Source organism: Parambassis ranga, chromosome 14 (assembly GCF_900634625.1).
Source record: "Parambassis ranga chromosome 14, fParRan2.1, whole genome shotgun sequence".
NCBI lineage: Eukaryota > Metazoa > Chordata > Actinopteri > Ambassidae > Parambassis > Parambassis ranga.
Window position 1 is genome coordinate 3,239,575 of NC_041034.1, and position 15,132 is coordinate 3,254,706.

At 41.2% G+C, this 15,132-nt stretch overlaps 2 protein-coding genes across 4 annotated transcripts in view; both read left to right on the plus strand.

The window, feature by feature from the left end:
- Positions 1 to 753: 753 nt before the first annotated feature.
- On the plus strand, positions 754 to 7,457 carry scimp (SLP adaptor and CSK interacting membrane protein). 2 transcript variants are annotated; one of them, XM_028421414.1, is made up of 5 exons: positions 754 to 844; positions 1,430 to 1,547; positions 3,997 to 4,045; positions 5,104 to 5,180; positions 5,683 to 7,457. In XM_028421414.1, the coding sequence occupies exons 2-5, from the start codon at positions 1,439 to 1,441 to the stop codon at positions 6,300 to 6,302; spliced, it is 855 nt and encodes a 284-aa protein (XP_028277215.1). In that variant the 5' UTR covers positions 754 to 844; positions 1,430 to 1,438; the 3' UTR covers positions 6,303 to 7,457. The 2 variants fall into 2 exon arrangements, with proteins under 2 accessions (XP_028277215.1, XP_028277214.1); XM_028421413.1 differs by lacking the exon at positions 754 to 844 and having other exon boundaries at positions 1,120 to 1,547.
- Positions 7,458 to 8,768: 1,311 nt separating this feature from the next.
- The window catches only part of vps37d (VPS37D subunit of ESCRT-I), a 29,868-nt gene continuing 23,504 nt past the window's right edge, over positions 8,769 to 15,132 (plus strand). For both annotated transcript variants that reach the window (XR_003671742.1, XM_028421695.1), the window contains exon 1: positions 8,769 to 8,990. Coding sequence is in view for 1 of the 2 variants with exons in the window: in XM_028421695.1 (XP_028277496.1) it covers positions 8,868 to 8,990 (123 nt within the window). In the remaining variant the exon portion in view is untranslated. The remainder of the gene's footprint in view (positions 8,991 to 15,132) is intronic.

Here is a 15,132-nt window from a genome sequence, read left to right on the forward strand (position 1 = left end):
TAAGCTAGCAAAGGGGGAAAGGGTGCGCTTTCCGGCTCGAATTTCAAAATAAAATCCAAATATTAGCGTTAGAGTGACAACCGTTCCGAGTTGCATCGTATACCAATGTAATAAGACTGATTTGAACAAAAATACACTCAACTGCACCTTTTTAGGCGATTTGAGCATCTAATAAAAGCGTCAAGCATTTTTAAATAATTTCGCACTATTATTTTGAAGGCAATGAGCCCATTTCCTGTCGTACGATCGCTAAATCTCGTGAGCTTGGACGATTCCGGTGTCATCTTTCAAAATAAAAGTGTTAAATGGCTGATTTGTTTTCTTTTTAAGGCATACAAAGTTTTAAAAATATTTTTTTAATAAAAAGGATAATATCAAGTGTAATTATTACAACGTGTAGGTGTGCAAAAAAAAGGCTGTTTTTATTTCTATCTGAATCCCTGCAGACTAATGTAAAGAGGAACTGAAAATATGAATGCAATGTTGCATTACATGCTTTCCTTATTAGAAAATAAATGTGCTAAATAATTGTGTATCTTAGGGAGTTTTACCTTCTACAAAAAAAAAAGCATGACAAATTTCTTCATCACGCTCATAAAGATTTGACAGATTGTTATTTTAGGCTGTCTCTCTGCAGCAACACAACACCCACATGTTGTAAGTCACCAGAGCGTGACAGAGGCAGAAGTTAGCTAAGAAAATCAGAAGGTGTCATGCAAAACTGCAGGATGTGATGACTCCTTTTGTATCACTCAATCCACTTTCAACTTGCTTTTACTGAAGCTACCACCACTTCAACCCAGCACTGGAGGCATCCGTTGTCTTCTAAAAAAAAAAAAAAAAGGTAGGCTTACAGGACATTTATTGTGGAAGTCAATGTTGTGTTGATAATTGTTTAAATGTGTTACTTAATGTGGTTAAAAGATTTAACCTTTAATACCCAAAGTATTAAAGGTTAATACAGAAAGTAAAATGAGCATCCTCGTCTTTAGACTTGTGAATCAGCAGTGTTTTTAAGCAGGAAGCTAAAAGAGGATGTGGACATGATGATAAACAGAAAAAAAAGCAATAGTTTATTTCTGTTCTTACAGATAAACAAACTGAAATGTACATTTAAAAGCTGCCGGTCATCAGCACGGCCTCAGATAGTCAGTCTGAACTGTATCGTTGGCAGTGCAGGAGGCGGACTTCCTCTCAAGAAAAGAGTCCCTAGAGATTGTTGACAGGCCCATTTGATTCACTGCGTGCTCATCTAAATACCAAAAATAACACTGCAGTAAGACTTAGTCAACACACAAAAAGAGGAAGTGGTGAATAGTCTTCTTTCCGATCCCCAGCTCTGTATACTGAAAAGCAGCGGCTCAGATGTCCTCTTGTTGGTGGCTTTAGTGATCTTTGTGTCTTTCTGATCTCTGGCGGCGTCCAGCAGAGTGTCTTCATGGATCCTCTGCGCAAGCTCTTATTACTGCTGATAATCGGGATCATTTTCGTGTCAGGGGTGATCGGCATCATCTTCTTCATCATCAACAAGTGCTTATTTAGACGAGGTGGGTATAGAACATCTGCACACATCTGTCAGACGTTGCATGATCACAGCAAACCTTTTTTTGAGACGTGTGAATCCATCATGCATTAATTAACCGTATCCTCTTACTTCTACTCATAATATCATAATATCACTGGGGTTTAATATTGGTAGTGAATGTTTCTTTAGACTGAAACAACAGGAAATACTGTGGTAAAAACATATCTTTGGTAGGCAACGAGCAAACTGGGAAACACCTCGTTAGGTCATCTTTGAAACTGCTGTTGCTCGTTAAAAATAAGCCTAAAGAATTTAATAATGAATATATTAAATACCTTTACAGTAGTGTTTCCCCATAAAAACAGGTACCTGTACCATGTATGTATATATATATATATATACATACATGGTACAGGTACAGGTATATATATATTCTGAAAGCTGTGTTTGCATGTTTTGTTTGTTTTTTTTAACTCTAATGTTGGGTCAGATTCTGATGAAGAATTTAAATTGTTGTGCTTTAAAACAAAAAAGATCACTCTGGAACTCACTTCACTTTAAGGGTTACAAAGAAAAACCCTGAAATCAAAACAAAAGTGGGATTTAACCCTCATGCACTGTTCGGGACATTTTTGTCCTCTGAGAGAAATGTTTCTGTTTATTTTGGCCATAACTTTGTCAATATGTGACCAAATGGAATCATTTTTGCTCAACAAGCTTAATTTTACATAAATTTTGTTAATATGATTTTAAAATTTTTCATAGGTCAACAGTACACTGTGGGCAAATTTTACCCCCTTTCATGTTGTTCGGGACAAAAACGTCCTCTAACTTTAACGGTTTTAAAAATATATCAGATAAATATTTTTTTGAATTTTTTTTTGCATAGACCTTTTAATTAACTTCAGTTCTGATCAACTACATATTTTTAAGACCGTTAAAGTTAGGGGACGTTTTTGTCCCGAACAACACATAAGGGTAGTGTTTGCGAACAGTGCATGAGGGTTAATCCTTTCTGTCAGCAGCAGCAGCATCGCTGGTTATTTAATATTTCTTTGAAGGCTGATATCAGATAAAAGTAATTATAACAGTTCTTTACTTTTCTTAGATTTCTTTGTGCTGGAAGTAACCACAGGTTACATAAGTGATCGACCAAAAACCAAAAACCAAACCTCTGTCCAGTGTTCTATAACACAGAGGATTTGGTGCAAGAAAAGTTTTATTTTGCATAACATGAGATTTAAAAATACCTGAAAACGTGCCAGAGGAAGTTCTCATTGATTAGGATCTGTTCAAAGTTCACCATCATGTGTAGACTTCTTCTTTCTGGAGAATCAGACAGACGAGCGCTTCGCCTAATGCGCTGATTTCCAAGAAAAGAGGAAAAAATTAACAAAAATTAGTAAGTAATACACACAAACAGAAAGCATCAAGAACATCCATCCACCTTCTGAACCCACTGTGTCCTGTAGTACAGGGTCATGGAGGCTGGGGCCTGTCCCAGAATATAAGCTGTATATTATTATTAGGCAGTGGCTCAGGTGTAGAGCAGGGTTGTCCAATAATCAGAAGGTTGGCGGTTCAATCCCAGCTCTGCCCAGCTCTTGTTGTGTGTCCTTGAGCAAGGCACTTTAATTCATTCCCTCCAGTGAAAGTATTGATTCTGCAGCAACATAATGTTCCTACAAAAATGATTTATTGTATTTTTATAGAGCTTCAAAGATTTGGATGAAAGCATTTGGACGCTTTATTGACAAGACACGCAACGTGTTTGGACTTTTTACGTCTGTGGATGCTCTTCATCCAGGTCAAAGTCATTTTCAACAGGTTAAATCGAGGCGACTGAACTCGAGGATTGTTCTTTGAAGACGTTTTGCCTCTTCCCACTTCTGCAGAACTGAAGAAGCCACTTCGGGGGAAGTGGCGAAACGACTTGCAGTTGCCTCGATTTGGCTTTTTAGATTTCATATACTGCCATACGAGCCACTAGTTCACCAGACAGCACCAACAATTTCATGCTAAAGTTAAATTTAGAATAAAAAGAAGTGAGCAGCAGACACAGTTTCACTTTTGGTATATCCACAAACTGCCGGTATGTTTAAACCAACACATGTGAGCCTGCACCAGCATTATGGAAACAGTCGCTGCAGAGCAGCAGAAAAATGATTATAATTGTATGAATTGCTATTATTAGGAGGACCCTGTGGATGTGATTAGCTTAGATGAAACTTTAATGCTCCTTCAGGGGGAAGCCCGGCGCTTCTGCAGCTGCACAGAGCTGCTTCACAGTGTATACGACAAATCAAAGAGCAAACAAATGACTGTAAATCACTACTAGAAATGAAAAATATGGATCATAAGTCAAGTCTTTATAAAAACCCAAAGTTTACATGTTAGGTTTCAGTTTTGTGCTTTCATTCCCACCAACAAACCCAGTTCTGCTTTTCACTTGTTTCTGTTCTGTTTCACAGGCAAACACAGAATCTCACAACTCCAGAAAGGATCCAGCTTCAACACTGAGTAATTCATTCATTCATTCATTCATTCATTCATTCATTCACACGTTTTTCATGATGTTAAATGAGGCGTTGGTTTAGCAAAAAGTCTGGAAAAAGGCGGAGCTATACTCAGTGGTGGAATGTAACTAAGTATTTGTACTTCGTTACTGTACTTAAGTAAATTTTTATGTATTTATACTTAAGTAAAAATAATAGTGCATACTTTATACGTTTACTCCATTACATTTTGCAGCTAGTATCTGTACTTTCTACTCCACTACAAATTTTAAAATGTCTGTAGTTACAAGTACTTTTATAAATACATACAGCTGTGCTGGACTGATGTGAGGTCAGACATGGAGGTGGTGTCACACTGCCAGCTGTGTTTCTATAATGAGCCTCAATCATGATGCTGGTGCTCTGACTCTCTGGTGGTGGTAATATACAGAGTATATTACAGAGTATATTACAGAGTCCATTCACGTTGCGGTCCTACCGCGAGGCGCCACCTAGTGGTTTGGAGGACAGCAAACATGCTGGATGAAGCCGGATTGAGTGCGGACACAAGTGTGTGCTAGCCAGATTTGAAAATAGGTCTGAACGCATCCGGCTTAAAGGCTGTCTGGGCTCAATCCTACTCTAGCTGGAATGACTTTCTCCAGTGTGAACGGGGCCTTATTTAAGTAGGATTGTAATGTTGCACTTCTACTTTTACTGAAGTACCAACCCTCAGTACTTCCTCCACCACTGGCTGTACTCTTTAATGCTAAAGCTAAACTAAGCTAACGATTTGTTACATCCTGTTATCACACACACATCCTCCGTCTGTTTAAAAAGCCGATATATAATAATACTTTGATTAGATTTGCTGTGTTGTGTTGAAGCAGCTCTATAGATGTAAATGTTTCATCAGGCTTCTTGTAAATTCACCTCATATGTCCAAACACAGAGGGCAGCAGAAAACCAAACTGCTGTTGTGAATGTGAATCGAAACAAAGACGATATCTCCTGCTTTGTACGAGCGAGTCCTCAGTGAACATATCATTCACCTCATTGTTTTTCTTTTTCACAACTTTTCAGGAGCAACAAATATTACATAAAAGACTCAGAAGCCGCCGTTCCTCCTCTACCTCCTCGGACTCAGTTCCTCACAGCAGGCAAGGCTCTACTGGATCTCAATGGTTCCATTGATGTTTCCCCAAACACCCCCTTTTCTTGTCTTCTAGACCACACTTCCTCCCCTCGCTTTCACCACATCATCACAAGAACTGGAATCAAACCTTCACCCAGTCCATTTGAGAATAACCCAAAATATGAAGGGTTATATCTGCGGCGACCAAGCAAACATACAGCGTGACCACTGATGACAGTAACATCAGACAATTTAAAGTGACTTTTTCTTTGTAAAACCCCCAGACTCAGATCCAAGAGAGAACCACATGCTCTAGTCCAAACTGAGGTTTCTGGACCAAAGCACTGTTCGTAGCTAGAGATCAGGAAATATCTTAAAAATATAAAATCAGCGATGAGTTAGATGTTTTCTTTTCATCTTTACATTTTCTTAAAGAGTTAATTCTTTATTTGAAATGAAAAATGTACATGACGTGGACCTGCTCTGTACAGATATCAGTACTAAACCTGCATGTAATCTTGTTTCAGAGGCCCAAAGCTACGAGAATCTGGCAGAGGCCGACTACGAGCAGAGCATCCACGACTACCAGCAGGACGTCCCTGACTACGTGCAGAGCATCGACGACTACCAGCAGGACGTCCACGACTACGAGAAGGACGTCCCTGACTACGTGCAGGATGCCCACGACTATGAGCAGGACGTCCACGACTACGAGCAGGACGTCCACGACTACGAGCAGGACGTCCACGACTACGAGCAGGACGTCCACGACTACGAGCAGGACGTCCCTGACTACGTGCAGAGCATCGACGACCCTGAGCAGGATGTCCACGACTACGAGGAGGCCGCCGACCAGCAGCCTGACTATGTGGCAGTGGAGGATGAGACCTTCCCTCCTCTTCTTCCTTACAATCATTCAGATCCAAACATGATTCTGGCCCAGAGCTATGAGAACCTGGCAGAGGAAGCCGACTACTTGCAGGCCCTGGATGAGCAGCCCGACTATGTGAGGGCGGATGATGAGGTGGATGTCTTTCCTCCTCCTCCTCCAGCAGAAGATCCAGCAGCAGACGGCAGTGCCTCAGAGGACTACGATGACATCGGAGTGGAAACCCAGGACGAAGAGGACTACGATGACGTAGCATAAGAACACAGGACAAGCAGAATCCTGCTGAGCAGAGATTTTATATAATAACTGAGACAAGTTAAGGGGTTTCTTCCTCTTTCTCTATAGTCATTTTTTAGAGTATTTTTCTGATTTAAAAGAGAATGAATATTTTTTAGATTGTTGTAATTCTTATGTGAAAATACATCCATGTTCTCAAACTCAACATGTCACACCTGGACCACCACAGGGATTTGCTTTAAATGTAGTTTTTACTTGCTGTTTGATGTCATTTTAACTTCATCTTTTGTTGGGTTTAAGCACAGATACGGCTCAGCCAGGTTTAGGGAACCATCCTAGTTTGGGTCTCGGTCATGCTTTGCTGCCTGGAAGCAGCACCTCTCTCCTGGTGTTTACCCCTGATGCTATAGCTACCATCAGAATATACAGACCAAACATCCATTTGTGACAAGTCAGTCACACATGATCTGACATCCCCAGGACTTTAGGAAAAATAACTTTTATACAGGTTTTCTTGTGGTTTAGATGGCAGAGGGCGGCCATACCTGTCATACAAGTGTACATGTTAAAAGTCCTTCCATCAGCTGCACAAAACGTTCTTTATGTGTGTATTTAAAGCCTGATATTTCCCATTCATCAGAGCCATGAAGCACCACTGTTGATACACAAATAATCCTCAGGACTCAGTTGGTGGGGCCATTTTGTGAACAGTAAAACCTGTTTGAGATCTGGAGTGGAGGGACGTTCTGACCGTGCCTCTCTCTCTCTCTCCACGGTGTGGCTCCACATCACCCCCTGTGTGCCTGCGTTGGCTTTACACCTGCTGGACTCAGATTAACGTGTTCGTGCCTGAGCTGTAGAATATTTGCTGCTTCTTCCCCTTCACACCCTGCATGCTTCACATATTTGTTAGCGTTTCTTTTCATTAACTCCTGATCAGATCTGCTTTAACCCTTTCTTTCACTGAGACCACTTTCAAGACCGGAACACTACATAATACTTAAAAACAACCATTCCTGTTCTTTAACAGCAGGTTGAACAGTGTAGATGTTTTTTTCTTGTTCTGTACAGATGTTCTTTAAACCTTTTCCTCACAGTATCTGAAATGTTTATGCTTATAAAAATTATTAAATGATGCATAAAGGCAGCATTCCTATGTTGAGTTATTCCACAGATCAAAAGCAAACAGTGGCTTTCCAGTATGTTCATAAACAAATGTATGAAACTGGTAATTGATTAAAGAGCAAAATAAAGTTGGTTCTTGTTTGTGTAGTAAGACAGCGCTTTCTTTTCGTGGTTGACTTGTCCTTGACACATTTCTTCACGGCACTAAAGAGAACTAGAGTTCTCTGAAACCGAAGTTTCTGCATTTGACCACCGTTTGGCACAAAATGCAGCTGCAGTCAGCAGAAGTGGTGGCAAGGTCACAAAGAGTTCATGTTCTTGTTCATGTTGTTTATAACTTCTGTCAAAGGCAGCCAAACGGAGGGAATTTAATACTGACTCTAAAGTGTTAATGCAACTGAACAGAACATGATTAAACACTGGTTGGTTTGACCCTAATCCCTGGTTGATTTAGGGCCCCCCCTGGTGGCTGCAGGGCCTTCAGGCCTCTCTGGCCATGAGGTCACAGAAGGCCAAACATCTTTAGGAAGACATTATCTGGATACTGTTTATGAAGAAATAACACTGAGCCACATACTGACCACATAATTATATCGAGTCACTCATCAGCCACTGCTCACTTGGTGGAGATGTTTAATAGAAAATAATAAAACAAGCATTCGGTGGCACAAAGATGAAGCTGGATTAAAAAACTGTGTTACAAAATTATTATATATTCCACATATGGAAGGATTTATTAGTTTTCATGAGTTTATAATGTGCACAAATGATTATTATTTTCTGGTTATTGTTATTGATGATTGGCTTTTAACTTCTTTACATTAGAAAAAAATGTTTTCATGACTTTAATTTTGAAAAGTTTAAAACGGAAATACAGCTAGAGCTAAAGGAGGAAGATGAAGCTTTTATCTACTAAAATATATTTAACAATATCAAATTTCACAGTAAATATTTTTATATATATTTTTTTAAAACAGGCTGCATAGCAGACACTTGTTTACTGGTATTATTTAGCACAACTTGTACAGCTCCTTTAATAACCACAGTTTTTATTATAGTCTTGTAAATATTTAAATTCTGTATTTATTTATCTCTGCTTGTTTTTTGTGTGTTTGAGTACAGATATATTTTGTCTGTTAAAATAAATGTCATTCTGATTCTGGTCATTTAATGTTCAAGTAATCCAAAGTAGTTTAAGAACTTTACTCAAGTATCCTCTGTTAAAACTACTTTTGGGGCAACAACACTGTTTACAGTTAACTTCCTGTCTTGACTTCCGGGTATCAGAGCTGCGAAGAAACGTGTGTTTTATTTTGAAGGCGTGTGGACCGGAAGTGTCGCGGCTGACTGATTGACGCCGCATGCGGGCTGCTCGCAGCGCATTCCAATGTGAGCGCGATGTAACCGCTGCGCGGACTGGATGTTTGCAAACCGTCTTCAGGCGCAGTCCGAGGGGATAAAATGTCCAACTTGAAGGAGGCGAGCACTTGTCCTGACGGCTACCGGGCTTTGAACACAAGTGAGCTGCAGGAGCTGCTACAAAACGACGACAAAATGGACCAAATCATCCGACTCAATGAGAAGGTAGGCATCCCCCTGTCCCCCCAAGAAAAGTGCCGTGAGGAATGTGCGCTGTGTTAGCGCGCTGTTTGCTTTTTTTTTAACACAAATTAGTGTGTGTGTTGTTGATGTGCAGTGTGTAAAAAAAAAAAAAGCAAATCCGCTTTCCAGTGCAGGGCTCATCGATTGTCTGCGTGGCGATTGGTCTGGTTTCCACTGCGTCCCCACTAGAACCCCGCTCCCCTAATATTTGCAGTAAAGGAAGGACTACTTATTCACGCGGAGATGAAAACACGCTGGAATCGGATCGTGTGAGTCCGTGCGGGTTCTTCTTGTGCGGGAAGACGCATCATGTGGAGGTGTTGGAACCCCCGTACGCGCCGCTGTGCGGGTTTCAGCCGGACCCCCCCTTTTAAGATCTGCCATTACTGGGATGCTTTCACTCCCCTGAAACACATGAGAGAACAGTCTCATTTATGACATGTTGTTTTTTTTATATCCTGATATAACACAACACACTGTTGGATAAAAGTGTAACTTTTGGAACCGGTTGTGTTTATTTCTGTCCACTGGAAAGAGACGCTGCATTAATTAGCTGTTAATCCTGAATAAAAGAGTACTTTTACTGCACTAGTGTACGCTTTGGGAGATTAGGATGGATGCCGTATTGAAGAGTGGTTGTTGACTTCCAGAAATCATAACAGGTCTTGTGTTTTGATGCGTGCATCTCAGCCTACAGGCTTGGTCATTAAAAAGTGGTCATATTTTTAAAGGGAATTCCATGTGACTGAGTCTTGCATATCAGGGAGTCACGTTTCTGGTCTGCATGGTGATCTTACTGGCATCAAGTGACACCACAGACACACAGACAGGACATTGCACTAACACTCAGTTTCAGGAGGCGGCTTACTGTAGCCATAACTTCTACTTAGTCATAGCTAATCTAACCATTTCCTTCCTCCAAGTCTTTAAAGGTAGGGTAGGAGATTTTGAAAACTCAGTGAGAGTCAGCCAGATTTCCAAAGTAAACACACGCCCCTTTCTCTCGGAGCTCACCCCGAAGCCACGCCTCCCCAATCACATGGACGCGCATTAACCTGAAGACGAGCTGCGGTCTGTGACTTCGGCCATCATGCACGTACCTCTCTGGTGCGCGCAGAGCAGGAAGAGAGTGACAACCAGCCAATACTCCGAGCAGGGTCCACCCGGAGGATTGGCTGATGTTTTTAGTGTTTTATAGCTTCCACAGATGATTCATATTCTTCGTTTTAATGTGAAACTGCCGAACTAATTGGTTGCTATCGGATTGTAAAGAGAAGTTACACTAATTTAACAAAAAGTGCATCAGAATGAAATCTCCTACCTGACCTTTAATGTAATGGTTTACACTGTGGGTGCTTTCTTTTTGTCCACACATTTTACTGTGTTCTATCCACACACACGTGAACACTGATACAAAGAGAGAGACATAAGGTGTAGCACTGGTTCCCAAACTTTGTCATGGACTCCATTCATGTGAGGTTTGCCTTGAGGTTGTGCAAACAGAAAGGACTCTCTGTTGGGATTCATTAGGCTATAGAATTGCAAGGCTTTTTTTCACAGCTATGGGTGGGGTGATAACAACAACAACAACAGTGTGTGCAGTGAAACATAACCAGAGAGGATCAGTCATTCTTGTTCATGTTCTCACTACAACTGTGCTAACATCCCATGAAGATATTTGACAGTTTGATCTTGCTTGGACTCATAGAAAGACATCATCGTTTGTGTTCTTGTTCTGGGCGATGGGTTTGACATTTAAGACCTGCTGCTGGGAATGAATCGGGATGATGGAACCGAAGTATAGTTGAATCTCAACACGAGGTCATACAATTCTCCCCTGGGAGGACCGAACTGAGTGAGTCAGAGCCGTAACCTGCGGAACACAGCGCATTAACCCTGGCCTCCATTTATCTGTCATCAACTAATAATGCAGAGCTCATGTGTGCGGAGGACATTTACCCAGCCTCATGGTGATGTAATCCCCATTAATCAAAAGAGAAACATCAAACATGTGAGCTATATGTTGCGCCTGCTGAAAACGATGATCCCACAGCCCGTCTCTGTACAAGCTGAGGGCGCAGCATGCTTCATTAATCTTATGTTAATGGTGGATGTAATGTAAACCAAAGAGCTTCATGATAGATAATGATCGCTGTCATACTGCATCCTGCCTGGTTCAGCAGTATTTGACCACATGGTAATCTTACACATCATGTATTTAGTGTCACGGTGTAACAGAGGATCCACTGTTTTTGTTGCGACTATATTTTATAATAGGTCTGATTGTATCAGGCTTAAAAGCAATCTGGATTCGATCCCACTCTAGCTGGATAGGCTTCATCAATCATGCATGTTTCCCCCACCAGAATTTCCCCCACAGGTGCTTCTTCTTCCACTCCGTCTTAAAACTGTGATGTTCCACCCTGATATGTGTAAAACCGATTAACTGTAAGGCTGCCGTCTGTGTGTGGTTAAATAAGGCCATGCCAGCCCTGTAGGATGTGGCACAATCGTTTATATAGATGCCCCCTCGTCCTGGTCAGTGGCTGTTGTTTCCATTTCAGTGTGGGAAAAGCTTGGTTCACAAGGTGACGATCTAAATCGAGATCTTTGGGTTCGATACGTGGCGTCCATCTCTCTCTTCTGTTCGGCTGTTTTTTCCTCTTTGCTTCTACGGGCTTGCTTTTCTTTTTAAAAACACGCTGCCTCTTCTGGAAGGGGACTGAAATGTTGCATTTAATCAATCTTCACATTTTTAAGAGAAGCAAAAAAAGTACCAATACTTCACATTCAGTACATTTTGTTCCTCTCCCCAAAACAGCGTTTTTTTTGTAGTGGCAACTCACACTAAGTCCTGCTAGTTCCTGCAGTTACAATAAACCCTGAAGACATCTAAATAAAATCCAGCACTTTGCTGTTCTAATATTTGATTATGCTTGGCACTAAAACATCTTACTTAAAAGTATGTAGATCACAGTGATAAACCTGCAGCTTCATGCATAGAAATTGTAATATCAGACCGAAAAATCTTCTTTTTTTTGGCCAAAAATTACCCTAAGAGAGAGTGCAAGCGGCAATCCCAGGGGCTGAGACATGAAGCCCACACAGAAATGTTAAAAAAATGCAGTTCATCCTGCAGCCTCTAGTGGCTGGCTCCAAAATCGAGTCAGTCTTCATTGACCTATCATTCTTATCAAATGTGTACATTTAAGCCTGGTAAACAGTTGTGGTTTATACTGATAAGGTGCCTTTTGTGTGTGCGGAAGGTACAGAAATAAGGACTTACACTCTATGGATAGAGCGACAATGAGATAAAGAAGAAGCTTTAAAGCTCAGAGTAGAATTAAAGTTTCATGAACTGCTATTTCATCCATTATTTTAGTAACATAGCCTTTAAAGTCTTCCTGATTGGTGTTAGGAGAGAGTAGCTGAGCTGGCCTTTCACTGGAGACTCACAGCTCTTCATTTCTGGCAACTGCAGTCTATGTATTTAGTGTTACATGAAGAATTCTCTTTTATAGAAGAGACTTTTACAGCCGTCACTTTCTTCCAAGACTGTTAAATTGACGCCTTCAAACTACAGAAGCCTAGTTAGGCTTGAGCCTCACTTCAGATGACAGAAAACCACCTATTTACTGCATCTCATGTGGTGGCCACACAAAAAACAACAACAGCACCTTCAGCGGTGCAGAACTCCGGACTCTTAAAGTGTTCCCCCGGTGTCATTTGTCTATGATGGTAAACACTGTCGGCCTCTCTCCCCAAAGACTGCAGCAGTTGTTTCTTGATAAACGGGGTGGACCGGCTGAGGCAGGAAATGGAGTGTCCGATTTGATTCCTGTTTAAGGAAAACGGGACGGATGATTGGGCTCTGCGTGTTATCTTTAGTCCTTACAGCAGATCCGTAGCATCTTTTTCCTCAGACAGAACCCCTTTTGACCACTGGCACATTCTGCAAATTCCTCTAAAAGTTGGGACTCAAACATCCTTTTGATGACCCGTTAAATGTGAGACAGATGCAGTGGACTCAATGAAATGTCCTTCAGGCCTGGAGTGACTGACTGTTGAAAGAAAGCAATTGAGTGAGAAAAGTATCTGGCTGGGCAGAGTCACAAGAATGCTCACACTGATGGAACAGCCGAGGCAGAATCTCTGTGACATCTTTGTGACGTCCCTTAACGCTGTGGCTGTATTGTTTAGCGTGACTCGGAGGGAGTGGCATTCATTTTAATAATTTATGGTGTAATGGCGGTGTGACAATCTCCACGGCTTCCCCCCCATTTACCTCAACTCCAACAGCACTACACAATGTTAGAAGTCCACCTTTAATCATCCTGTGTTACTGCTTATTGTTATGCAGTATTCATGTGTACTGTAGCGCTTCTCTTTGTCTTCTGCTGAGTTGTAGAATTTTATTTAAATCATGTCGAGGAAACAATTCAGAAACGTGTGAACCAATGCAGAGGACAGCTTCTGAAATCCAGCCATGAATACATTAAGCGTGGTCAGAAGTGTTCCTTTTCCTTAGGGAACGTTTGTAATCCTTCATCGGCGACCAGGTTTGATTGACAGCATTGCTGACATTTCAAACACAGAATCACAATGTAAACAAATAATTCTAGCTTTCAAGTCAGAGACAGGCGTTGTTTTGTTGAACCAATTCTGATGCTGTCAGTATTTGAAAGTCTCTCACTTGATAGTTTGGTCCTTTTCTCACATAGCTGCCAAGTGAAGATGATGCCTTCCTTTGGTTGTGTTTTATTCCCTGGGGACTTTTTATTGAACTGCAGCAAAAAACAAACCCACAACAACATCTGGTTCTGCTTTCAGTGGAAAAGGCACAATTGGCATTCAGTCATGGGTCAAATGAGTCTGTGACTTTGATCAGCAGTTGTAGAAACTTGACACATTTGTGTACATGCTGATTTTTGCGATATTGCCAGTGTTCTTCGGTCAGTTACTTCTCAAATTTCTTTTGATATATTACCTGTTTTTAAGGGATGTGACTGCTTGTGTCTGTCTCTATCAATACATTCAGGCCACTGAATGTGTACTAGTGTGCTTTGTTATGTATGTATTTTAATGCCATTGAAACTTGAGCAGGAATATTGATAACAGCATCACTAGTATCAGCTTTCTTTCTAGTTTTCTTCATTTTGAAGTAAAACCTGATATTTTGCCACCACCAGCCTGCTGTAACTCAGGGGTACAGGCTGTGCTGGAGACCTTTGCTGCAGTCTGTACTCCTTCCTACCAGTGTGACGGTGACAGTAACTTTAGACACCAGTGAGTGTGCCAGTGCTGGTTTGTGTGCAGAAGGTCACTTAACTTTCAGATGATTGTGCATTCTGTGCAGCTACCTTTTTTCCAGCAGTAGAAGATAAATCAGTCTGCATGTGATTGTATCAGGCAGCAGCTAGAGGCTTTAATATACACAGAAAACTTTTTCCTCCCATGTCTGCTTCGGTGTGACTCAGCTGCAGCTGTACAGGGTCTCAGGCCGCTCTGGAATAGGGCTGTTTGGGTCGCAAAGACCAGCAAAACTTTCAGCCATAAATAACTACACGACATCACGGTAACCTGCCATGTGTCATGACTTTCACACAATAGGTTCTCATGCAAAACAACTCTTCAAAATGCCAGCCAGTTCTCCTGGGTTTATTTTTAGGTATGCCATTTAAAGGTGTCATTTTAGTTATGATGTCTATGCACTGCTGCTAAAAAAGACCCTTTCGCTATGATGTCTTTGTTCATAAGCTGCAAACAAAGTCGTCAACCAGTGAACATGCAAGATTTGCATAATCGGGGGTGATGCAACACATGTCTACTACCTCCACTGCAGGCCTAAATAAACAATAAAATGTCCCGCCGTAACATTCATACAGAACACTGAGGCAGAGTGTAAAAGTTTTTTTACAGTTTCCTGGTTATGCTCTGTGTGTAAACACCTTACCCTGCTCTCTGTATGCTGGGAAAGAGGATGAGAAATCTGGATATGCATCCTGGAGAGCAAAGATCTTGGAGCATGTAAAAACCTTTACCCCGTTCACACTGGGGAAAAAAATCTGGCTAAAGCGGGATTCGGGCCTATCCAGATGTTTTTTTTCTGAGTGTAAACACCTCG

Coding starts and splice junctions, on each gene's coding strand:
- scimp (XM_028421414.1), top strand. CDS start 1,439: ATGGATCCTCTGCGCAAGCTCTTATTACTGCTGATAATCGGGATCATT. Junction 1,548..3,996: donor CAAGTGCTTATTTAGACGAG/GTGGGTATAGAA, acceptor TCTGTTTCACAG/GCAAACACAGAATCTCACAA. Junction 5,181..5,682: donor GACTCAGTTCCTCACAGCAG/GCAAGGCTCTAC, acceptor ATCTTGTTTCAG/AGGCCCAAAGCTACGAGAAT.